The sequence below is a fragment of the Chelon labrosus genome, assembly GCF_963514085.1.
Source record: "Chelon labrosus genome assembly, chromosome: 22".
Classification (NCBI taxonomy): Eukaryota; Metazoa; Chordata; class Actinopteri; order Mugiliformes; family Mugilidae; genus Chelon; species Chelon labrosus.
In genome coordinates this window covers 4,574,922-4,598,005 of record NC_140355.1, presented here as the reverse complement: position 1 = coordinate 4,598,005, position 23,084 = coordinate 4,574,922, and the positions used below count along the sequence as shown (strand labels likewise).

General features: G+C 40.4%; 1 protein-coding gene across 1 annotated transcript in view; it reads right to left on the bottom strand.

The window, feature by feature from the left end:
- Window positions 1–23,084, bottom strand: part of LOC311507870 (uncharacterized protein) — a gene marked incomplete at its 5' end in the record, with an annotated part of 97,024 nt that overhangs the window by 8,211 nt on the left and 65,729 nt on the right. Inside the window, 33 exons of the mRNA XM_084572410.1 lie at window positions 121–174; window positions 414–431; window positions 2,633–2,686; window positions 2,805–2,858; window positions 3,139–3,192; window positions 3,397–3,450; window positions 3,601–3,654; window positions 3,742–3,795; window positions 4,130–4,183; window positions 5,594–5,647; window positions 5,833–5,886; window positions 6,009–6,062; window positions 6,213–6,320; window positions 7,827–7,880; window positions 7,983–8,036; window positions 8,972–9,025; window positions 9,200–9,253; window positions 9,517–9,624; window positions 9,717–9,770; window positions 10,499–10,606; window positions 11,191–11,244; window positions 12,390–12,443; window positions 12,549–12,602; window positions 12,775–12,882; window positions 13,874–13,918; window positions 14,390–14,434; window positions 16,996–17,049; window positions 18,067–18,120; window positions 18,585–18,638; window positions 18,758–18,811; window positions 19,699–19,752; window positions 20,715–20,759; window positions 22,724–22,777. Coding sequence (XP_084428536.1) covers window positions 121–174; window positions 414–431; window positions 2,633–2,686; window positions 2,805–2,858; window positions 3,139–3,192; window positions 3,397–3,450; window positions 3,601–3,654; window positions 3,742–3,795; window positions 4,130–4,183; window positions 5,594–5,647; window positions 5,833–5,886; window positions 6,009–6,062; window positions 6,213–6,320; window positions 7,827–7,880; window positions 7,983–8,036; window positions 8,972–9,025; window positions 9,200–9,253; window positions 9,517–9,624; window positions 9,717–9,770; window positions 10,499–10,606; window positions 11,191–11,244; window positions 12,390–12,443; window positions 12,549–12,602; window positions 12,775–12,882; window positions 13,874–13,918; window positions 14,390–14,434; window positions 16,996–17,049; window positions 18,067–18,120; window positions 18,585–18,638; window positions 18,758–18,811; window positions 19,699–19,752; window positions 20,715–20,759; window positions 22,724–22,777 — 1,935 coding nt within the window. The remainder of the gene's footprint in view (window positions 1–120; window positions 175–413; window positions 432–2,632; window positions 2,687–2,804; window positions 2,859–3,138; window positions 3,193–3,396; window positions 3,451–3,600; window positions 3,655–3,741; window positions 3,796–4,129; window positions 4,184–5,593; window positions 5,648–5,832; window positions 5,887–6,008; window positions 6,063–6,212; window positions 6,321–7,826; window positions 7,881–7,982; window positions 8,037–8,971; window positions 9,026–9,199; window positions 9,254–9,516; window positions 9,625–9,716; window positions 9,771–10,498; window positions 10,607–11,190; window positions 11,245–12,389; window positions 12,444–12,548; window positions 12,603–12,774; window positions 12,883–13,873; window positions 13,919–14,389; window positions 14,435–16,995; window positions 17,050–18,066; window positions 18,121–18,584; window positions 18,639–18,757; window positions 18,812–19,698; window positions 19,753–20,714; window positions 20,760–22,723; window positions 22,778–23,084) is intronic.

The window sequence follows — 23,084 nt, the reverse complement described above, 5'->3', positions numbered from 1 at the left end:
TTTTTGTTGAATAGTATCTAATGTACTTAAATGCTTTATTATATCATAATATGCAAAATTTCTAATCAAATCCATCCAACATTTATTCAGAGATAGTTTCAACTTCCATTATAAACTTACTGGGAGGCCCCTTCTGCCAGGCAGCCCAGGCAGACCTGGATAGCCTTTCAAACCCTGCAAGGAGAATTCAATACATTAGACACAACATACGATTCTTCACATACCATGCCATTAAAATACAGTCATGTGGAAATGTAGACTGCTGCAAGATCCAATTACATTCTGTGTGACAGCTTTATGATTATATGTGTCATCAACATGAAAAAGCACTCCATGCCATTTCCTGCAGATAGCGGCGTGGAAGAGTGGGAGAGTGTCTGATGTGAGGGGTGCTTGAGTTGATTATATCATACCTTAAATCCAAACAAACCCTGCAACGGAGGAGAGAACAGTAGAAGAAAAGGCCATTAGTATAATTTTCCACTACGAAGCACATTTATCAACAGAGGTCTTAAGAGTGTTTTTTTATCAGCTGCATTAAGAACCTGTCTCCACGCCGTCAAAGATTTTATAACCCAGAGTCAATAGTTTTCCCTTTTTTTCCCCCAAAGATACATTCATAATGTGTTGCTGAGCTCTGAATGATTCAACCGACTAGCAGCTGAGGAAAAGAGTCACTGGCTGACAGATAACAATCTGCATTTTACAGGAGTGACAGGGGTTATTATGAAACATTAACATTCCCGTCACACGTTCCACTCCTGTGCTTTCTCTCCATCTTTCAAACAATCTGGTCAAAAATATCTGAGTGACACATGAACTGCTTGAAATATTCCAGACAAAAAAAAAATAAAAATTAGAAAAGTAAGAAGTGTATTTCCTGTATGAACTTTGTATAGCCAGAAGGATAAAAAGCCAAATAGAAAAGCAATAAAATATTTATGCACACAGTTAAAATGAATGCCTCTCAGTTGTGCGTCTCCACCAAGCAGTAAAGTTGGAGTTTAAATGCATTTCTGTCCAGGCTCATATAAGCAGCGAAGACTCTGAATTAATTTAATAGGTATATATTTTTCGGTGAAAGCTATCATCGTCCTGAGTGATGTGTGATTCCGGTGAATAATTTCCATAAGTTGAAGAAACATGCCGTCTCCACTCGGACTCACGGAGAGCCTCCTCACATGGTGCAGTAACAATCCCCTGAAACTCAATATCTCAATATCAGCAAAAGCAATGAGTTTGTGGTGGACCACCACAATAAGATAAAACAGTAAAAACTGTGTGGAATGTAGCCTGGAAGCCAGACCAACTTCCCTGCCTACAAACTTTTTGTGGTGGAAAGTTGGTCTGGAGTCACTCTGTTGGGAATCGATTATGCTCTGCCAAAGATCTGCGGGGCCAATCAAATAATTTGGGTGGGCTTTACTGTATGTGGTGGTGGACAGAAGAGGTAGAGTGACGTTGTCATACATATCATCTGAGCACTGTGGAGTTGAATTTGTTAACAACAAAATGGTCAGAGGAGCCATATGTTTAGATTCCGTTATCGCGTTGCGTTGTAAAAGAACTAGCGATTTTGGAATTTGCTGAATTTGCTTAATTCACTTAATGCCACCAACTTTGTTGCTCTGATTGTTATGTAATATGATCCGATTGCGTGCAGAGGTATTCTTTCTCTGTATCGGTTAAACCCGCCCCCCCAAATAAAATCCAAATGGCTGTTACCAGACTCATATTCTGATAAGATGTGAATGTGGCTATGCCAGGCTAGAGAGTAGACTAAACAACCCCTTCACAAACACATGGCTCAACACAGGAGAGCCAGCTCTTCAGGCCAGGATTCTGCTGTCCGCTTAGACCTGAAGAATAAAGGACACTCCTTTGAGGATAACAATGTCCACATTTTAGCTAGAGAAGACAGATGGTGTGAAAGAGGATTAAAGGAAGCCATCTCTGTCGAATTATAAACCCCCTCTCTGAACGGGTGGTGGACTGTCCTGCCATCAATTTACAGCACAGTCGTAACATCTGTCCCCAGTAGGTCTCACCCCTGTTAACACCCTTAGACTGGAGTCTCTGGCCAATACTGGGTGATTGAATAGGGAAAGGGAAAAAAATTAAACAGATTCTTCCAATCACAGGTTAGTATCTGGTCGTTAACAGACATTAGTTGTGGGAGTTTCGAGTTTGCAGTAAATCGCAACTCCCCACCAGTTTTTTAGAAGCTACATGGAGTGTTGAAACGTCTTCAAGAAACCTTACAAATTTGAATGTAAAGCACCTTGGTTCACCTGTGGGTCGATGTAAGGTGCTATATAAATAAAGTACATTTACATTTACAAATGCAGTTGCCCTTGTTTTTCAGCGTTTTTTTTTTTTTGGATATACAATGACCAATGACTGAGAACCTTCACAGACATATTGGCCATACTAGCATATGAATTCGTTATTAGTTATGGCCAAACAGAGATCATAGTGACATTTGAGTAACACGTACTAGATGTCCTTGAAAGTGAAAGTTTGTGCCAAATTTCAAGAAATTCAAGGCGTTTCTGAGACGTCACATTCCTGAGAACAGGCACAGCTATCAGTTTATTGTAAATATTTAAGATGTCACTCAGATTACACTTACAGGCAGTCCAGGCATCCCCAGTGCACCCCTTGGTCCTGGTGGACCAATGTTTCCCTAAAAACCAAACCCATTCGTTAATGTTGAACACCATAAAAACATTTCTACATGTTGCAAAAATCTACTGTATGACACAACAGATAACGATACAAGCTGTGGTCTATAATCTGTGTACCTGCTCTCCCGTTTGGCCCACTGGACCTGGCAATCCAACAGGACCACGAAAACCCTGAAAGAGATAATTACAGGGTAGCTATGATGTAATGTCTCCAGTGCTTTTAATGGCTTCAATGAATAAACCATGTGGGTGGAGCTCCTCTGTCAGAAGTGAATGGGCATGTGCTTTGTTGTTTATTGCATTTACGTAACAGAACCAGGGGAATAAGCCTCATCATGTTTTTTTGCTTCCCATCAAGCCACAGACAAACTACAAACCAAATCTTATTGTTTGTTCTGCATACATTATGTTAGTGACATTTCTCAGCACATCAAATCATGACAGCTCCCACCTTCCTGCCATCGGGTCCAGGTGGTCCAGGCAGTCCCTTGTCTCCCTTCTCACCCTGAGGACACAAGGGCTGCAGTTAAACGTTCACCTCCACTCAGACAACAGGTCAGCAAAGTGAAAAACTCAAGTAGAATGTGAAATGCGGCTAAAAGCATATCTGTATAGTCATTATAAAAGGTGTTTTGTCCCACTGTTTTGTGGTTGTTATTTTGATGCCAAACTGTATTCACTGAATCTGTGTTTGTTAATTCTTGTTTACCTCCGTCCCCTTTTCACCTTGATCTCCCGGCTCTCCGCGTAAGCCAGGGATTCCCTTGGTGGTAAGAAATAAATAAATTAAAAAAAATCAAGTTGATATCAGTTCACTGACTGATAACATGCACTCTATTTGTGAAATGCGTTACTTCACAGATCGTTTCTCTTTAAATCATTGAATGGGACAGACCAAAATAAAATGACTTACGATGAGCCCTGACCATCCAGGGAGACCTTTTGCTCCTCCATCTCCCTTTTCTCCCTGAGCGACAAGACACAACCTCCAGTCATACATCATAACTGAAGCACACGCACACAAAGCCTGTGGTCGTGCTTCCATATATCTCACCTTTGGTCCTCTCTCTCCCCTGGTTCCTCTGGCTCCGGCCTTCCCCCGTTTCCCCTGAGGACGAGTTTGCCATGTTTTTCAATGAGGCAAAAAAAAAAAAGCAAGAGGGAACACACACAAAACCACCTGATGTTTTATGCATGAATGTGTTCATGCAGTGGCTGACGGAGTGCCTGCGTTCGGCCACTTCTGATTTTATGCAAAACAAGCAAAAAAATTCTTGTTTTCAATTCTGAACGAAGGCTATTTCTTCAAGTTGCATTAGTACTGCAAACAGAGATAAACTCTCAATATTGACCTTTTTGCTTTGATGCAGCTCATTGCCTGCTTCGCCTTTACATTATTTATGCCTGCCTTTCTCCTGCAAAAGAACACTGACTGGTCTTACCCTCCTTCCAGCTGGACCTGTCTTCCCTGGTGATCCCATCGTGCCATCGTCTCCCTGTGAGGATGAGAGAAAGAGTAATCAGTGAAAAAACAAATTAGTATCTTTCTGGACAAATTCTAATTGGATCAGTAGATGATTAGCAGCTTGAATGTTGTTTATGTGTATCCAGTCAGGAAATGAAGAAAGAAAAAAATATGTATCTGATATAGAATATTAGTTAATGTATTAGTTAGTGTAACTAACAGTATTGTACTGACAGTATTTACACAACAGGTTAGGGGAGTTCAGATCAGCTTTGCATGTTCTTCACAGTACCGGTAAGACAGCAGGATAAGCTAGTCCTCCACTGTTCTTTGGCTGAATGAAGACTTTGGAGGCATAATCAGATATTTAAAGTTTAAAGCGGCAATTATTTTATTTAAATGATTTTCATTTAAATAAATGTCTGTTAAGCCACTATGTAACATCAAATAAAGTAACTCAAAGGCGACTGAGCCAATGGCCCACTGATGAAAGCATTAAAACCTTTATGCATTGTGCGTCTGTGAAGACATTCCTGGAAAAAAAAACATTTGTACTGAGACGCTGCCAATGCTTCAGAACACTTCTGCAGCAGCTTCACATTTAAAACTTTAAACTGGCAACACGAGTTGACTGACATTATGAAGTAGTCACAGGACATATAATGTGTTTGTCAGTGAGCTTAGCGCTTGCAATATCTGTAACAACAGTGAGCCCTGGTGTTTGTCCACTCATGCTGAGTGCAGCATAAAAACATCACAGAACCGTGGAAAAAGAGCAGTTATTGCCTGAATTCTTTAATGCATCATTTAACTCTTTTGCATCCATACACTTTTGGATATTTTATGTTTATGCTGTTTTTATTTTCTGTCTTTACTAATCACCTCTACTGGGCATTCCTCTCTTTTGGCTCTCTGGTTCAATGACAGGCCAAAAACCACCCACCCACTCTACATGCCCAACCCACACTGTTAGGTGTTTCCTGGATGCTATGTATATGTATGTGGAGGAACATGATTTGTTAGTCTGATGTCACATGACCTTGGAGATACCGTGTTTATTTATATGTATATGTGCATGAGTGGTTGTTTCCATTTAACATGACACTTTTGTTTACTTTCTTAATGACCATGATGAAGGCCAAGTTCCATTTACTATAAGTGCCACTGGAGTCTTGACCTTTCTTGACGTCTTTCTCTAACAATAGTTTGTTGCCCCTAGAATCCTGTGACCTGTAGTGTTAAACCGCGTTACCACCAGAAACTACATGTGTCGCTGAATCATCCAGGACTGTGATCTTTGCGCCACATTTAGAGATATTCTTAATTGCTTTCTTGCGAGGAACAAATACGCAAATAAGCTTTAATCTACTGTATATTAGCTTGGAGTAAATGTTGAAAGAGACAGAGTCAAACAAAAGTCAAGTTCATTTGAGGATCCTACCTTCTCTCCTTTCATACCCTGCTTTCCTTCGGGTCCTGGTCTTCCGTGCGCTCCCTACAAAACAAGATTTTTGACATTTTTTTCTGCTTGCTTTCAGACATGCAAGGCAACACACATTTTTAATGAATGATTAACCACTACTTTCAACTGCTACACTGCATTTAAACCCAGCTGCTGAAGGCATCATCTTCATTTCATTATCTGCTGTGTTTATGTGCTGTATACATCCAAATACTTACAGGAGCCCCTATAGGACCTGGCGGACCCCGAGGTCCCATCTCTCCAGGAGGCCCCTAAAAAGAAAAGGATGAGACACAAGTAACAAAGTTAGAGCAACTGAGAATGAAAAAAAAATAACCTTTGGCACCAATAATAAAAATCAGACAGAGGTTATTCAATAGTTTTCAGTTTTCACCTCAAACCCTGGCAGACCTGGAGGACCTTGGATTCCTGGAAGACCCTCTTCTGCCTGCACAAGTAATCAATATTAGTTTTGATGGTTTATTGTACACAGCCAAACAATATAAATACATTTGGAACTTTGTTAGGAAGGCACAGCACCATTCATTTAGGCACAAATTTGTATCTAAATGTAATGTAACACTAAAACCACACTAACCTGTTCCCCTGGTGGGCCTGGAGCTCCTGGATCTCCTTTCAGTCCCTGCGTCCCAGGCTCCCCTTTGGCTCCCTGGTCTCCCTGAGCTCCAACTTGTCCTACTGGACCCTACCATTCAGACATCACAAACATATGATACAGTCACACTGTCAACATTTTGGGGGTTTTCATTAGTGCTTTTGCAACTTCAAGTAAACGATTAAACTTTTCAGCGTTCAGCTCAGCTATGCGAACATCAGGTCAAATAAGGTAAAACATTCACAATATTCCTGTTGATGATGACTTTGCAACTGGAGAGTTGAGCTGAGAATTGCTCCCAATGTTAGAAAAAGGGGATTACCACCTGATGCAGGCTAAATCCAGTATCTATGTCCTTGTATATTTGCGCACCACCGCACCATGATCCATAATTACTATTAAAACTTAAAGCAGTTTTTCTCCCCTTCTCTTCTCTTTCAGTCAAGGACAAGTCGGACCAGTGATGATCTGTCTCGTCTTTGTTATCAGTCTCTTTCTATTTTAGACCTTTGAACGCAGAGATTCTTTTTGAAAAAAATGTACCATCAGAAACATTTCTTGGACGCTTACTGGGTAGTCCTTTATTCTTCCTGAGTACCAGAGGTGGTGAATTTGTAATAAATAATAATTACTTTCATGACTCCACTGGCTCCACTGTACTGCCAGTTGCTGTAGGTTATTCCATCTCCATTGCTATGGTTACTACCCATACAGTCTATGTTACCACCCTCTTCAGCTCTTATACTTTAAAATACTTTGCTACCAGTGCCCCAGTGCAGGTATGTCACCAGAAATACCAGATTTCACAAAGATTTACCTGGCACCAGAGGTGGGTAGTAACTTGAGTACATCATACTTTTTACTTTTACTTGAGTAGATTGGTGAAGAAGAAACCATACTCTTGCTCTACTACATTGGGTTACACTCGACTCGTTTGTTTACTATTTATTCTACACATTAGATAAGCTTTCCAGAGAAAAGCCTCCAGTGGATCTACCACATGACTGTGTTTCACCAATCAGATGTAGCCATGCAGTCACATGACCACGCACAAATTGGCGGCATAGTGGCACAAACTCTTCACACACAGCAGACAGAGAATGAAAACACAGGAAAAATGGCAGAGGCCACTGCTAAAACTGAAACAGATGAGCACCTTTGGCATAAAGATGTTATTTATACTCGTTTTTATTGCACTATTTTGAATTACCAGAATTTGAGCATTATTTTATATTTACATCTGTCTGATCACATTATTTCGAAAAACCACCTCTGCCTGGCACTGAACACAAATAGTGGTGTGAAAAGTTGGCATGAAGCCCTAACGTTGGGAACAGACCATGCCACGGGAATGATCTGCCGCGCCAATCAAATCATTTGGCCGGGCTTCATGTAATAATGGACAGAAGAGTACAGCAATGTAGTCATTCACGTAATCTGAGCTCCATGGAGTGGAATCATCTATATGTAAAAATCTCGCACTATACAGTGACTTATTTCATCATACAGTTGTGAGAACAACTGATAAAGATTTATTATTATATCCATGGCAAACAAGAAAGAAGGTGATCAACTTCCTGAGTAGAGGACACTTACAGGTGGTCCCAGCCTCCCAGGGTCTCCTCTGACACCAGGTAGTCCACTTATTCCCTATGAAAGAGGCAACAGCACGTTTTATTTTTAATTATTTTTTTTACATACCTGTACAGTACATCATGTTGAATAACACCTTGCATGGAATAAAATGTTTACCTGAGGCCCTTCTGACCCTGGAGGTCCAGTAATTCCTATAGGTCCAGACTCCCCCTGGAGAGATGGATGAAAAGATATAATTCATTTAACGTTTCTTCTAATTCAACTGATTAGGTTCAATCAGAGCCCTGTAGGGGCTAAAGAACATGGCATATTAGAAACGAGCCAGAATGTGCCTGCTGAGGCAGGGGTCCTCTCAGTCAGGTGATTACTGAGAAGCTGCACTGATTGCAACCAGGAGCAGTTAACAAAATGACCTTGAGCAGATAGTTGTCTTCTGGGGTTGAATGATTTTCTTAATCAAGTAAACTCAAAGACGCCTCCTCTTTTCCCATCATCAGCGAGATAACTAAATGTCCTATCATCAAAAATTTACAGTAGTCATGTCTTAATCAAACATGCAACAAAGTCTTTTCACAATAACAAACTAATTATTAAGAAATGTACCTGTGATTGTGCTCCCTAAACAAATACATGAAATAATAATAAATAAAAAACCTGAAACTTTGAAACCATTTGTGCTACAGCAAACAACCAACAAATGTACATACATAAACCATGAATGAACTATAAATTCAGAAAGATACAAAGCTGTGACCTCTGACTGTAGGCATCACATGTATTTATGTTATGTTCCCAGAAATACCAATCAACATCACTCAAAGTATAAATTTTTTTTTTCCTTGCATCCTTGTATTTGCCACAGTTCATGTTTCTACTTATAGGTGCATATAAACATTACAGCACTATTTGAAGTACGTATTTTCTACATTGTAGATTAAAACTGAAAACATTAAAACGATGAAGGAACACATATGGGAACAGGAGGTAAACCCCAAAGTGTATATTTAGATTCTTTATAGCAGCCACGTTTTGCTTTGATGACAGCGTTGTACACTCTTGGTATTCTCTTCAGGCTTGGGTTATTTTTACATCTCCTTTCAACTCCTTCCTTTAAAAAATAAATAAATACTTTGATTTTGCATTACCTTCTCTCCCTGTGGTCCATCGGGCCCTGGAGGCCCCCGTGGACCTGTGATTCCCTAAAATAAGCAGAAATAACACCTCAGACAAAACTACATGTCAGTACCGGTTTGAACAGCAAAAAACATGTCAGGTGTGTCAGTGGGTGACACGTGTTCAATAAAGGTTAATATGAGAAGGACCGTGAGCAGCATATGATCGATAGCATCAATACATTGTGACAATAAACTCACCTGTAACCCTGCCAGACCTGCAGGCCCCAATTCACCCACCAGCCCCGGCTCGCCCTGTTCAAGAGGATGAACATGACATCAGGAACCATTTAATCGATACCACAGATAAAGTCAATAAATCTTAGAGGATTGTGCTTGGTGGGGTGGGTCAGTCAAGCCTTGCTTGTATGATCAGTTTATTGTTGGAAATCTTTATGGAATTTGATGTCGGTAATAAAAATACAGGACAGCAGCAGATTTATTGTTTAAATGTTACATTAGTTTAGATTTACACTGCTTATACAGCTGCTGAAAAACTATTGATGACTACAACTTACCATCAGTCCAATGTGGCCCTTCTCCCCTTTTGGGCCCCTGTTCCCATTGTCTCCAATGGCTCCCCACGGGCCCTCTCGACCAGGCAAACCAAGAGGTCCCACCTCTCCCTGCCCACAACAACCACAGTCTGATCAGGAACCACAAACATCGTCAAGAATGTCAGAAAACTCAACCTCCGTTTCCGAGTGGTAATGTTTACCTTCTCCCCTTTAGGTCCTGGATCTCCGACTTCACCTGGAAGCCCGACCTCCCCCTGCGGAAGAAGGGTTAGCAGAAGTTTAGCAGTTCCGTCAGAACACCTCATTGATTTTTACGCTGCTCAGACATTAAACTAAGTTTGATCGATGTCATTTTTGCATCTTCAAGTCCATCATCCCTGAGCCCAGAAGGAGGAAAAACCAAAACCACATTTTATTTAATACAACACTTAAAACTTTAACGCAGCCAATAAGTCACTGCTTCATCTGCTAAATAAATAATTTAAGACTCCAGCTCCACTGTTTTGTTTTCAGAAGCTTCCGAGTGAATTTTAAATTTACAGACTGCGCAAAAAATTGATGAAGCTGAGTAAAGACTGTGAATGCTGAAATTATACTCAAGATATGAAAACCCTCCAAAGGGTCTGAGTTAAGTATTATCATCATTGCATCATCAGCAGTGATGGTGTTTGAAAGCTTTTCAAACCAATACATGTATTTCACAATGCACCTAAAACATCTTTGGACATTTTCAGCTGAGAGTTTAATTCTTCCAAGAACTAAAAACACAATGAGTGCATCTGTTCACCATAACAACACACTTTGGAAAGATTGTTTGTTTGATGCCATGAAGTAAACAGAGCGGAGGTAAATTCCTCACTGACTTGGAAAAGTCACCTCCTGTAGAGCTGCTCTGTCAATAATGAGAGAGCAGCTGAACGCGTGTCTGTTATCATTTAAGGTGATGGTCATGTCTGTGTAAACAGCAGCGAAGTTCAACTACCTCAATGCCGATTGGTCCCGGTGGTCCCTGTAGGCCTTTTGCGCCCTGCAGCCCTCTCTCTCCTGAGGGCCCCTGAGGACCAGGTTTCCCACAAGAACCTAGGTCCCCCTGTCAAACGTGATGCAAAAGAAGAAAGGAAATTAGAAATTGTTATTGATAACAGGGTTCTGGTTAGTTATATTCCTTTGTAGACTGTTCTGCAGCATTAAACAAAGTACATTTGTGGGTTTCACATTGCAGACAAATGTTTTGTAAGACCCCCATCCTGGACCATACAGGTCCCTGATCTGGGATCAGTCTTATCTCTCATAAAGTCCCAACAGGGGTCATTTGTCAAGGTTGCCAAGCATGGCAGGTTCATTGTAGAGTCTGTGTGACTTTAATAAAATGGATACAGCATTTCTTGTGTTTCATTTGGTAGTAGCCTGGTGTAGCCAGACTACATTCTTATCAGAATATGATTCTGGTAACAAGCCATTTGGATTTCATTACTGGTTGTGTTCGAGAGAGAAATATCCCTCTGCACACAATTAGATAATACTACAACCAATCAGAGCCATTATTTCTGAAAACACAATGCCTCTTGCAATGGCTGCCAACAGTGAAGAGATATAAGAGAACAGACTAGTTACATTAAGTAACTTGTGGATTGAATAAACAGAAATGCAAAGACTGATGCTGTTATCACTGACCGGGTCTCCTTTCCTTCCAGGGGGGCCCTCAATTCCTGTTGGTCCAGGCAGACCCTGATGAGACAAAACATTGACAGCTTACATGTCCACATATCTGCTGTGGTGCTATGACATACACCGATCAGGACTAACATTACGACCACCTTCCTAATATTGTGTAGGTCTCTCTTGTGCCTCCAAAACAGTTGTGACTCATCAGACAATGGACATGGGCCTTCTGAGGGTGTCCTGTGGTGTCTGGTAACAGAATGTCGTTAGAGGGGGCTTTTGAGGGGAGCGGCCTCTGTGGCTCATCCCACAGATACTTGATCAGGTCAACACCTTGTGCTGTTCTTCATGTTTTTTAGTTGTTCCTAAAGCGTTTTTGTGTGTGTGCCTGTGTCAGGCTACATGCCATCAAGGAGTGTCATTGCTATGGGGTGGGGGTGCCTGGTCTACTCAAGGTGGGTGGTACATGTCTACGTGACATCCACATGAATACCAGGTCCAAAAGTTTCCCAGCAGAACATTGTATTGTCACAAGATGGTCAATGTTATTAACTTCTCCTGTCAGTGGTCCTAATATTATGCCTGAGCAGTGTAGAATAACCAATTAATGTAACAAGCATGTGTTTGGTATGTTAGAAAAGCACCCAGAGAAAACCCATGCAGGAAAAAGCCCTACCCAGCCAACCGGAGAGTTAAAACCCAGAGCATTGTTTCTGTTAGGCGACAGTGCTAACCACTGCACCACTGTGCAATGGACTTACTATAAAATAATTAGATTTTTGAAATAAAATCTAATTTACTCTTCATACTTACCTACTGAGGGAAATTTCAAGCTAATGTGCAGTGTTTCATGCTTGCGCAAGAATGCCCTTTACCATTATCTTGTCGCTTTGCTGTTTTGCACTATGAAGGACTGCATTATCAATTTCATTGCATGTGTAAAATGAGAATAAAGACATTATATTTTATTTATTGTTGCATTAATGTTGGGCTTTTTACCTTTTTTTTTACAAAAGTGTGCTAGATTAATAAAGTGTGAATAGTTTTGCTGTCCTATAAAATGCAGTTTTATTTCCAGTCTATAAATAGTTTACTATTATTTCATACTGCCAACAATAAAGCAAACCCTAGATTTGTTGGGCAGCAAGGTGCAGTTGTGTTCTATTAAAACTTAGATCTATGGCAAAAAAACAGATCACAAATATACCAACCTGTTGCCCATCTCTTCCTGGTGGTCCTTCATCTCCAGGTGGTCCATCTAAGCCCTGGAAGTTTCAGTGTCAGTTCGGTAATTGAACATCCATGCATGTTTCATGGACAAAGATCTCACAGTGAAATATTGCATGATTGTTATGTTAAGTGTTGTTTACCTGGGGTCCTCTTTCCCCTGCTGCGCCTAATAAACCATCAGCACCCTGTGGGCCCTGAGGAGACCCAACAAAACACCCTTGTCAGATGTGCAGTTCTATTGCAATGGATCAATGAAAGATTCCCATGCTTATATTGAAATGAAAAAATATGTATTTTTATCTTTCCAGACTACAAGACAAAAGACAAAAAAAAACAAAAAACAGCCGATGGTAGGTACCCACTCACTGGGATTCCTGCTGGCCCCTGCAGCCCCTGAGGTCCTGGGGGCCCTTTGCTTCCCCCGGGTCCACGTTTTCCAATCGCACCATTAGGACCTGGGAGACCTGGAGGACCCTAAAAATCACATAAGGTGTTTATCAATAACAATCAGCCAATGGTGACTTCTTTCAATCAATGGGTTGTCAATTTCAAATTAAAAAGACACTGCACACATGCCAAGATAGACACGCACTGTACACAAAGTAGTATGAGGTTTATGCATCAGTAGAGCATGAGAGAATGACTGCTGACATTTAAACGATTTTCTTATGTGTTATAAATTGTGAATGATGTAACACCTGCTTGAGTTATAAGGACATCATGAATTAATTAAACATTTTTTCTAAGAGCAGCACACCCTGACAAGTTAATGGAATTCATTTTCTGTCAACACAACTGTCCACTCGTTATTCATTAGCTTTGATCCTATCCCAGCTGTCAAGAGGCAGGTTACCCCCTGGACAGGTCTCCAGTCTATTACAGGGCTAACACAGAGAGACGAACAGCCATTCACTCTCTACACACTAATTTAGAATCACCAATCAACCTAACGAGAATGTCTTTGGATGATGAAAGGAAGCTGGAGCAGAAAACCCACATAGGCACAGGGAGAACACGCAAACTCCACACAAAGAAAGGCCCCAGCCGACCAGAGGTTTCGAACCCAAAACCTTACTGTGAGACGTCAGTGCTACACCACTGTCGCCCACACAATTGTACACTACTTTACCTAATTCATTATTACTGATATTGAACTGTGCAGAGATTCAGCATTGTTCTTGTGCAAAGGAAGTCTCATTAAAGTTCTTACAGAAAAAGTCTTGCTCTGAATTGATTTGCTCGAGTAAAACAGAGATATAAACTAGTGAAAAGGATCACTTAAAAAGTCAGGAGTGTCAGTCTAGAATATAAAGCAAAAACAACTCCCCCATGATTCTGAACATTTGTGTCACTTTTAACATTTAGGTGTGATTTGCTGATGAGGTAACATAAAAAAATTAAAATACCACAGGCTTCTTACTCTGGATAGGCAGTACTATTCTAGACCAAGACTAACATCACTTACTGGCGGGCCCTGGATCCCTTTGGGTCCTTCATCTCCATGGCGACCCTGTGAGAAACAACAATCAGTCGCTTTACAGTATGCTTGATGAGCTATTTTTTGTATAGTAAGGATGTTTTTTTATCTTCAGCATGCTAATAAAATACAAGAACGGCAAAGTTAATGCTAAATCTAACTTGAAAAGATACTTTTGCGAGGACAAAACGTACAGTTACAATTAGATATAAAAGTGATTTATCATTCTGATTCTTCTACTTTTCCACAAAAGATTTAAAATTATTTATGTTAAATTATATTTTGCTCACTTTCTTTCTCTGAGTACTCAATCACCTGTAAATGATGATGTTTGACGAATTATGTCGTGCATATTTTCTGTGTCTGTCTTTTTTATCTTGTGCGATAATTGAATCATGACATCTGACATTCCAGTTCTACTGCACCAACAATAGGTGAGTGAAGCTAAATATTGAGCTCTCTCTGATTTAGGGCACAAACTCTCCTATTGAACGTTTGTCTCACCTGAGGCCCCCGGGGTCCCTTCTCTCCTGGAGGACCTCGTCGACCCTGAGAAAGCACAACAAGTCAGAACATGCTAATTACACCCACATCCCACACTTGGGTCTGAGCTCTTTTAGTTTCTTTCTAAGCCCTCTATGGATTGGTTGTCATGTAAACAAACACCTCCATATCTGACCATTCGGGGCATTTTTCTAGTATTTAACAGTATTGATATAACCTCTTTTCCCTATCCCTCCCACAAAGAGATGCACAAATTCAAGGCTTCAGTTCTGCTGCAGAGTCCAAACAATGCTGATCTTTTTTGAAGTGCATCCTTGCAGGCAAACATTGCGAACCATTAATTATGCATGCTTTGATTGTTTCCAGGTTAGACTCATCTTGAATGTACTCAATAGTTGACTTGCCTTCATTGTTGCCTTTTAAACATCATGCTGTGACACAAATTAGACTGCAGGAAGTTTGAAGTGGAAGTAGTGACTCACAAAAACACATTTTGTGAATAACTGAACTCAAACAAATGCATTCCTTCCCTCTGAAATCATTTCCACATCTCGCTGAGTTTTTATGCATTGTAAATTGTGTTGTTGTCTACCTTAATGTCGACTTGTTGGTAGTTTTATTCTTCCTTGCCTTTGTAGTTGGTGTATGTCGGTGTATTCCAACATTCTATCAATCAATAGAGACCATCTAATCAACGGGGATATGTTAAAGTTAAATGCATAATAATGATGTATAACCCAGCAGCTGTGTTTGGGTCAGCAGCTGTGGGCTAATGGCTAGATGAGCTGATCTGGGACTGTAAGGGCACTCCCTTTTATGTCCATGGTGTGGCTGCTCACTGTTCTTCTGTGTGTGTAAGAATGGATGGCTTAAATGTAAAGAAAGGATTAATAAAGGATTATTCTTTTCTTGGGTTGCAGATAGAGTTTGCACCTGCAAAGTGCTATTAAACACTATTGACAGTGTCGATTTATAAACTAAACATATCTGCAACACACAGTATTGACAAGCACATATAGTTCAGTTGTGTTCTAATATTTGGCATCGTTGTTGTTGTGGTTGTAGAGCGTCTTTTTTGTCCTTGATTTCAGTTTATGCACTACATGAGAGACGAGAGTTATGGTAGAGCTGAGAGTTTGCAGAGCGAGAGCCACATATTGGAAGAGTCAGACTGACGGTGTTTATGGCATTGACGTGGTCTACGGCCCACAGTAGCAAGTGTTCAAGCTTCATTTACCTTGCAGAAAAGCCTCCGTAGCTTCCTCTGTGTGAAATGCTACAGTATGAATTCAGGTCAAGAATATAGACTTCATTGTTGCAAAGCATTACTTTCTACTGTGTTTTTATGTGTGATGTCATGGCCTAGTCAATGTCAACTCGACATTCACCCCATATTAGTTGACTTTAAAAAATTGGAAGTCGTTCAACCCCAAGTACTGATGACTGTACAGTCATACCTTTAAGAAAGTCACAGGTGATCATCACAGATGCTGCGTGCTATACATCTGAGCTTTTCATTTCTTTTATTTCCTGTTTCCCGACGAGTGTGGCTTTTAAAGCATTCAAGGATGTAGACACTGAAGTTCCGAGTGTAACACCGTATTTAGTGTTCATACCCAAATTTGGTAAATCCAGCCATATCGTATGACTTTAGTCTATGACAGATTGATGGATTTCACCACAGCAGTGGGCAGCCGTGCGAGTGAGCGAAAACTGGGTGCAATGACAGAGCACGGAGGACTTTGAACTTCAGAAAACAGTCCCACATCCATTACCGAAACTAACTTTGTCCATGCAAGAGGGACTTTCTTATTCCTAAATCTAACCAACCACAAAAATAGTAGAAGACTGATTTATTGGGTAGGCAGACTTTCGACATGATTCCTATTTCTGTGGATAGAGTATATATTTGCATTTAAGGGCATTTCTGAACTTTTAGAACTTTCATTCTCGGCGTCTAGTTTAACTTTAAAGTTGTAGGAGGTTAGTGCTAACTGTGATAGACGTCTGCATGCATTCAGCCCACTAAACCTCAAGATCTCATACCATTTCTTGCATTCTCATGTTTATAAGTAGGCTTACAAGTTACCAGTATCAATTAAAAATGATATGAGATACTTAGAAAAAAGATCAAAGATAAGAACAACAATAACAGCAAGTATCCCTACATAAATCATAATTATTAAAAAGATTAGTATTGGTATTGAACAATTTGGTGATTTTCGGAAGAGTGACATCTACTGTATGTAGTGTAAATGCAAACTGTCGATCTGAAGAGTCCACCTGGCACTCAGTCTGAACTGCAGGGACCAAGTTAGAGGAGCAATCTATTTGTCTTTTATCACTTTAAACTGCCGTCTCACTCATTTCACCATTAGGTTTTCTACCTGAGGCCCCAACAAAATCAATCACTGCCACCTGTTTGCCTCCATAAACTGGCAGTCCATCTCTAGCCTATTTTTATTTACCAAGCCCTCCTCGGTATGACCCCATCATAGCTGCTGTCTTAATCTAATCTGCTGTAAAATACTCAATCCTGCTCTCATATGCCCCAAAGAGTTCCCAGGGGTTGGAAGTAAGAAATAGAATAAACTGCAGACACTTACTGCAGGGCCTGGTTTCCCAACGGGTCCAGGTAAACCTCGTAAACCTGGCTCACCCTGGTGCAGAAGAAAAGAAGAAAATGTTATTGTGATTATTTGTCATAGTTAATGTTAATAATGCCTTTTTGCTTAAAGGCAAATCTTCACAAGTTTAACAGGAAGAGAGGACGACAAGAGGAGAAACATTGTCATCCCTTGTATGACTGGAATATCAGAGAAACTCAGGAGAATATTCAATAAAGACCAGGTCCTTGTTCACGTCAAACCCAGTAACACACTGAGGCAGAAACTTGTTCACCCCAAAGACAAAACACCCGGGCAAAAATAGAGCAATGTAGTTTATGCAGTTCAGTGCAGGGACTAACAAACAGACTGGTACATTGTGGGAACAAAACAGCTCTTCAGGCCAGGATTCAGCTGTCCACCTACACCTTAAAGACAAAGGGCACTCCTTTGAGGATAACAACGTCCACATTTTAGCCAGAGAAGACAGAGAGTTTGAAAGAAGAGTAAAATCGGAAAATCCCTCACTGAACAGGGGAGGTGGACTAGCATCAGTTTACAACAGCCTTAGTATCCGTCCCCCAAAGACACATCGAGACACCTTTACTAAGGAAGGAAAACTGGATTAAAATTAATTTATCCAATTAAAGTAAGTAACGTCGTTACAGATGTTGCAAACCCCTTTCAGGTGGGTAACACCCACAGATGTGCCTATTTAAACTCCCCACGGGTCATTTAGAACTGAAGAAGCTACTCGGATAAATGGTAAAACATCTTCAAGAAACGCTACGCTATGTCCCTTTGGTTTTTTTTGGATATACCATGGCCCAGATGACTGAGAACCTTCACAGACAACTTAAACAGAATATTTACAAAGTCTGCACTCACCTACAGTGTCAAAAATGTTAAAGAGAAAACATTTTCCCTCTCTGGATCACTACTCAACCACTTTTAACATCAGTGAGTGTTTAAAACAACATCTATGAAACTTTCATCTTATTTCTTAAACTAAAGAAGCTCCTCCATACCAAATTAGCTTAGGTGTGATAGGTAACAGAGGAATGAACTTACCCTTTCTCCCATGAAACCTGGAAGCCCGCGCATGCCTTCAGTCCCCTGGATGCCCTAATGGATAATGGATCAATGTCAATGGAACAAATGGTTCATGCAGCACCACACAACATTTGACAGAAAATTGTAGCATTGACCTGGATAGACATTATTAGCTAACTAAAAAGAAAGTGACATTTTTGTGGAATGTGCCTGCCTTACAGAGCTAGCTACGTACAATAACAATTGCATTAACGTAGCTAGCTGTCTGGGAGCTTTGCATGAAGGTTGGAAGCAAAAAGATGCCCCAAAAAACATTTTTATATATTAATCTTTGTATTTATAAAGCATGTGAAATATTAATAAAAGTTGAATTAAATATAGTGAACCCAATCAAGACTATCCACCAGACTATCCAGCGTCTTAATGTGCAATAATATAGCGTACTGTTCATGTAGTGCATATGTGTACAGAATGTAATGCAGGGAAAAGTAGTGCAGGTGCATTCCTTGTATCCACCCTGCCGAAGAATCACTTACATACATGCCTACTGGGCCCTGGGGTCCCTCCATGCCTGTCTTCCCCATAAAACCCTGAGAAAAAAAAAAAATATATATATATATATATATATATGTATATATATAAAAATATATACATAACATAGCATGACAAACTACACATATGAGACAGATTCCTTTGAGTGAAGATGTACCTTTTCTCCAGTGGGTCCTGGTGAGCCTGGATGCCCTGTCTTCCCTGGTGGCCCCTGTCAGGTAAAAACACACCATGTCCAGAGAGCACAAGAACCCGCCAATACCATGTCTCCTATGCATACATTACAGCAGCCCACACAGTCCACTGAAAGTGACGATGAATAAAGGGACCCTTTTTAAGGAGCTGTTTTGCGAATACCATCATATCTGATTTGAATTGGATGAGGGCAATTTTAGTGTGTCTTGTTTAGCTTAGCCTGGCACAAACAGTAGCGGTGAGAAACGGCTAACCTTATCTAGCTTGCTTAATGCATACAGAAATCAAACCCTTGTGTCAGTGGCATATGCTCTTTCCTGTTGCTACTTTCTTCTGTCTGCCTTTGTTTCAGTTGCCTAGCGGATAGGGCAGGGATTGGGCCCACGTGTTTGCAGTCCATAAAGCTTTGACTGCTGCTAGCGCTCTCTCCTACCCATGCAGCTGTGTGATTTAGCTTTTAATTCTGTTTCCCTGGGCCAAGGTAATCTCTCAGCTTTTTTTTGTTAATCGCTGTGCTCCAACGTTGAAATGGAGCATGCCCACTATCGGCTTATGAGTGAGGCTGCGCCATTGGCTCATACATTGGAGCTAGTCACTGACCAACAACAGCTGACTACATCTAACATCACAAATCTCATCTTGTCTTGTCACCAAGGTAAAGTCTCTTTGCTATGAGTAAACCCTATTGGCTTCAGTATTTATTTCACAAGCAATACAGCAGAATTACACATTAGATTAGCCGCTCTTTCTTGAGCTATAGGCTTCAGTGGATGCATTCCTCTCAAACTTAATTTATGCCTGGCTGCTACGACACAGAAAACCTGTTTCATACTGTACGTACAGGCTTTTGTCTTCCAAAAGCCTGTCTTCCAATGGCAACAATAGCATGACAACAAAGCTTACTGGAGAGCCTGGTTGGCCATCTGGTCCTCTTTCTCCGGCAATTCCTTGAAAACCCTGGAAAAGTAGCAGTGGAAGCCATGAGAGATGCGCAAAACAAACTGCAAAAAAATGCAAATCTGTATAATAAGTGAAAAAATGTAATTTATTTCCTCTAATTAACAGACATGCAATGAGCTGTTAAATGATTAGTTTAATTTAGTGGATTTAGAATTTTACTAATAGTTGTTTAATCGGGCATTTAATTGTTTCCATGCCATTAGACCGGATTTATGAGTTCTACTTCTTAAATTTCAGTATGCATAAGAAATTGGTCATTAGTAATTTTATTTGAGACTCTTTAACTGTTAACTTGGGTAATCAATAATGTGGTGACTGTAAAAGCTTCTTAGCCAACAGCAATCCATCTGCCTGCGTTTTTCATTGTTTTGCTAGAAAACGCGGTTCTAACTTTGCAGCAAATGGCTGGGAAAGACCCCTTTGTGTGCAGAAAAGCAGGTGCAGAAAATAAGATTTCCCTGTGGCTGCAACCGCAAAACAGTTTATTTCCCAACATCAGTGTTGGGCTGATCTTATGGCTGAACAGCAGCAAAGTTCTGCAGCAAGGTTTCAAGCTTTTGCAGAAAAATCTGTCATAGCAGCAGATTAATGCTTTGGAATTCGATCAACGGGCACATATTAGTTCAATGTGTCAACAATAATTACATCAATTATGTGTAAGCATCAGTCACAGCCATGACTCAAACTCTGAGTAAATACACCTGATATGTTTCACTGGCTGGTAGCAGGCTCTGCTCTGTCTTGTAAAACCTTTTGCTGAGGTGTTTGTTGCCTCATTTATTGCCTGCTCACGCATCTATAAAATCTTCCATAATTTTATCCCAGGCTGTCTTGTAAAACTGTAACAATGTGATTTTATTCTGTTGAACCCTGCAGGCCGTGGCAAAAAGCCAAAAAGAGAAGGGTTGAAGGTATGATGTCATGAGCTGCTGAGGTCATTCTGCGGCTAACAGTCTTACCGTCGGTCCGTTACTGCCTGCATTGCCAGGTGCTCCAGAGGGACCCTGTAACAGAGACAGACAAAATACAGACAATGCAATCTTTCCTAGCAGCAGAGGTCGATAAGAGTGCAAGCTCATCTAAATTGTTTTCAGTTTTCATTATTATTACTGCACATTTTCTCAAAAATAATGAGAAGACGAAACAGAGAAACAAAATAAAACACTGTAGATGACAATGACTCCAACTTTTTGTTAGAATTAAACCAATATCACAGTCAGGTAAAACACATCCTTTTAATATACATCAGACCAGCGTCATCTAGTGTAGGCTTTTATCAAGTTTTTTGCAGAAAACACTTCTTTGTACTGCACAGTCAGCGACAGCGTATACGTTTCATTCAAATTGCCAGACAGTTGCTCTGTAGCTGGTTGCCAGTGTTGCAAGATTGTGCAGTTTCACGTCCAGTAAGGTTGTTTTGAGTCGGTTGGGTGAACAAAATGTGTTTTTTCTTTTTTCTTTTTTTCTTTTTATTACTTTTTAATGGTGATTTTAAACAAAACCAAAGTGCATTATTCTTCTTAAGACAGTGTGTGCGTGTGTGTGGGTGCATGAATGGAACTGAATGTGCACTGCTGCTTTGAAAAGTTTCAAAAGTCCTGCATAGGTGAATAGTTATGGTGGTTGACTTCTGCAGTTTGTTGCTGGGCCATTATACTAAAACAAAATATTGATCCAATAATTTGGGAGGTTTTGTGTGTGTGTTCTGGTGTTTTCTAACAGCTGTTGGGCTGGAAACCATCAGCTGTATCTGGCAACACTGTTGGTTCCAGCAGCTCATCTAAAAAAAGGCAGAGAAGAGCCAACTAATGAGAGATCTTCACACCCTCAAGCCTTCTTGGCAGCTGCGCCTCTCATTCACAAGTGTGTAAAACCAGTCCCTTGTGTTACATTACCCCATTAGTTTAATTTAGGTTATAGAGACGCAATGGAAAAACATTTTTAACATTTTAAACATTGACACCTGCAGGTAATTCCCCCACCGTGGGATAAATTAAAGGATTATCTTAAAAGGATTATCTCAACTTGTCTCATCTTATCTTATCTTAATGTAAGTAGCACAGATGTTTGCCAGCCATAGCGTATATTGCAAGCTGCAGGACAGTGGCACCAAGCATGTGTAGCTCATCTCCTTTAATAACTATAAAGAAATAATTTTAGTCTGATGTTTAGAATAGGTTGAGCAGGGGTTAGGCTGCTAATGGAGGATGGGACTTGGGACTGGATTAACCAGGCTAAAGTGTAAATAACAAAGGTAGCTGGACCAAATATCAGAGAGCCCTGGTAGAATTTGTAAAGGAGAACTGGAAATTAAACACGTGACTGGTAATTTGCTCGCTTGGAGAATCAGTAAAGCCAACATACAGTAGGCGTCTTGTAGGACACTTCTGACACACCTTGATAGTTCTATAGCAGGTGTAGAGGGATGTATCTACTAGACATAGTGTCTTTGGATCATTTATAAACTAATTTATTTAGTTTTTGTTCTGCTATTTTACATAAAACACTACCGCAAGACTGCGCCGGTCTGATGTATAGCATAAAATACAGTCATGCATAAATTAGAGAGAAAAAGCACGAACTCTCCACAGTTTACCAAACAGGTTACCACAGGTAGCAGGGAGCACTGTCCTGAACAAACACTGCCTCCTGCTGTCTGAGCCAACAATTATCACACAAGAGTACCTTTCGCTCCACTTGGGAGTCAGGGTTGTTGACAGATTTAGGGCATTTCCATCTCAGCAGTCCTTCAGCATGTCATGTTTTAACATTTGCATTCAGCAGACATATAATATTAAAGAAGCCTAGGGTTTTCAATTCAGCGTCTCTCCAGAACACAAAACTGGGACTAAACCCATGTCATAAAATGTATGAGGCAGGAGAGTACAAACACAGACACACACACACACACACATTCAGACACAGCGTTTTCAGGTGATGGGATTGAAATATGATAGAGAATGGGAACCTGTGTACCAGGCTTTCCTTCTGCTCCCTCTGGTCCAGGTGGCCCCGGCAAACCCTAAATGGAAACAACAAAAAACAGACACACACACAAAGACACACATGCAAACTGTTCATCCCATAGAACTCTTTTTGTAGTGCAATATATCTGAAAATTACTTTTTCTCTTGGCAGGTCAGTATGACATATGAGTACCAAGGTACTCACAACAGTTCCCCAACAACATGTATCAGGAAAGAATGAGCCTAGAGGTAAACTCTGCTGTGCTGAAGTCTGATCAGTAATGATAAAAAGTATTGAAATTACGACTGTTATAAGTATGGAGATTAACTTATATAGATGACATACATTTAGCATTTTGAACC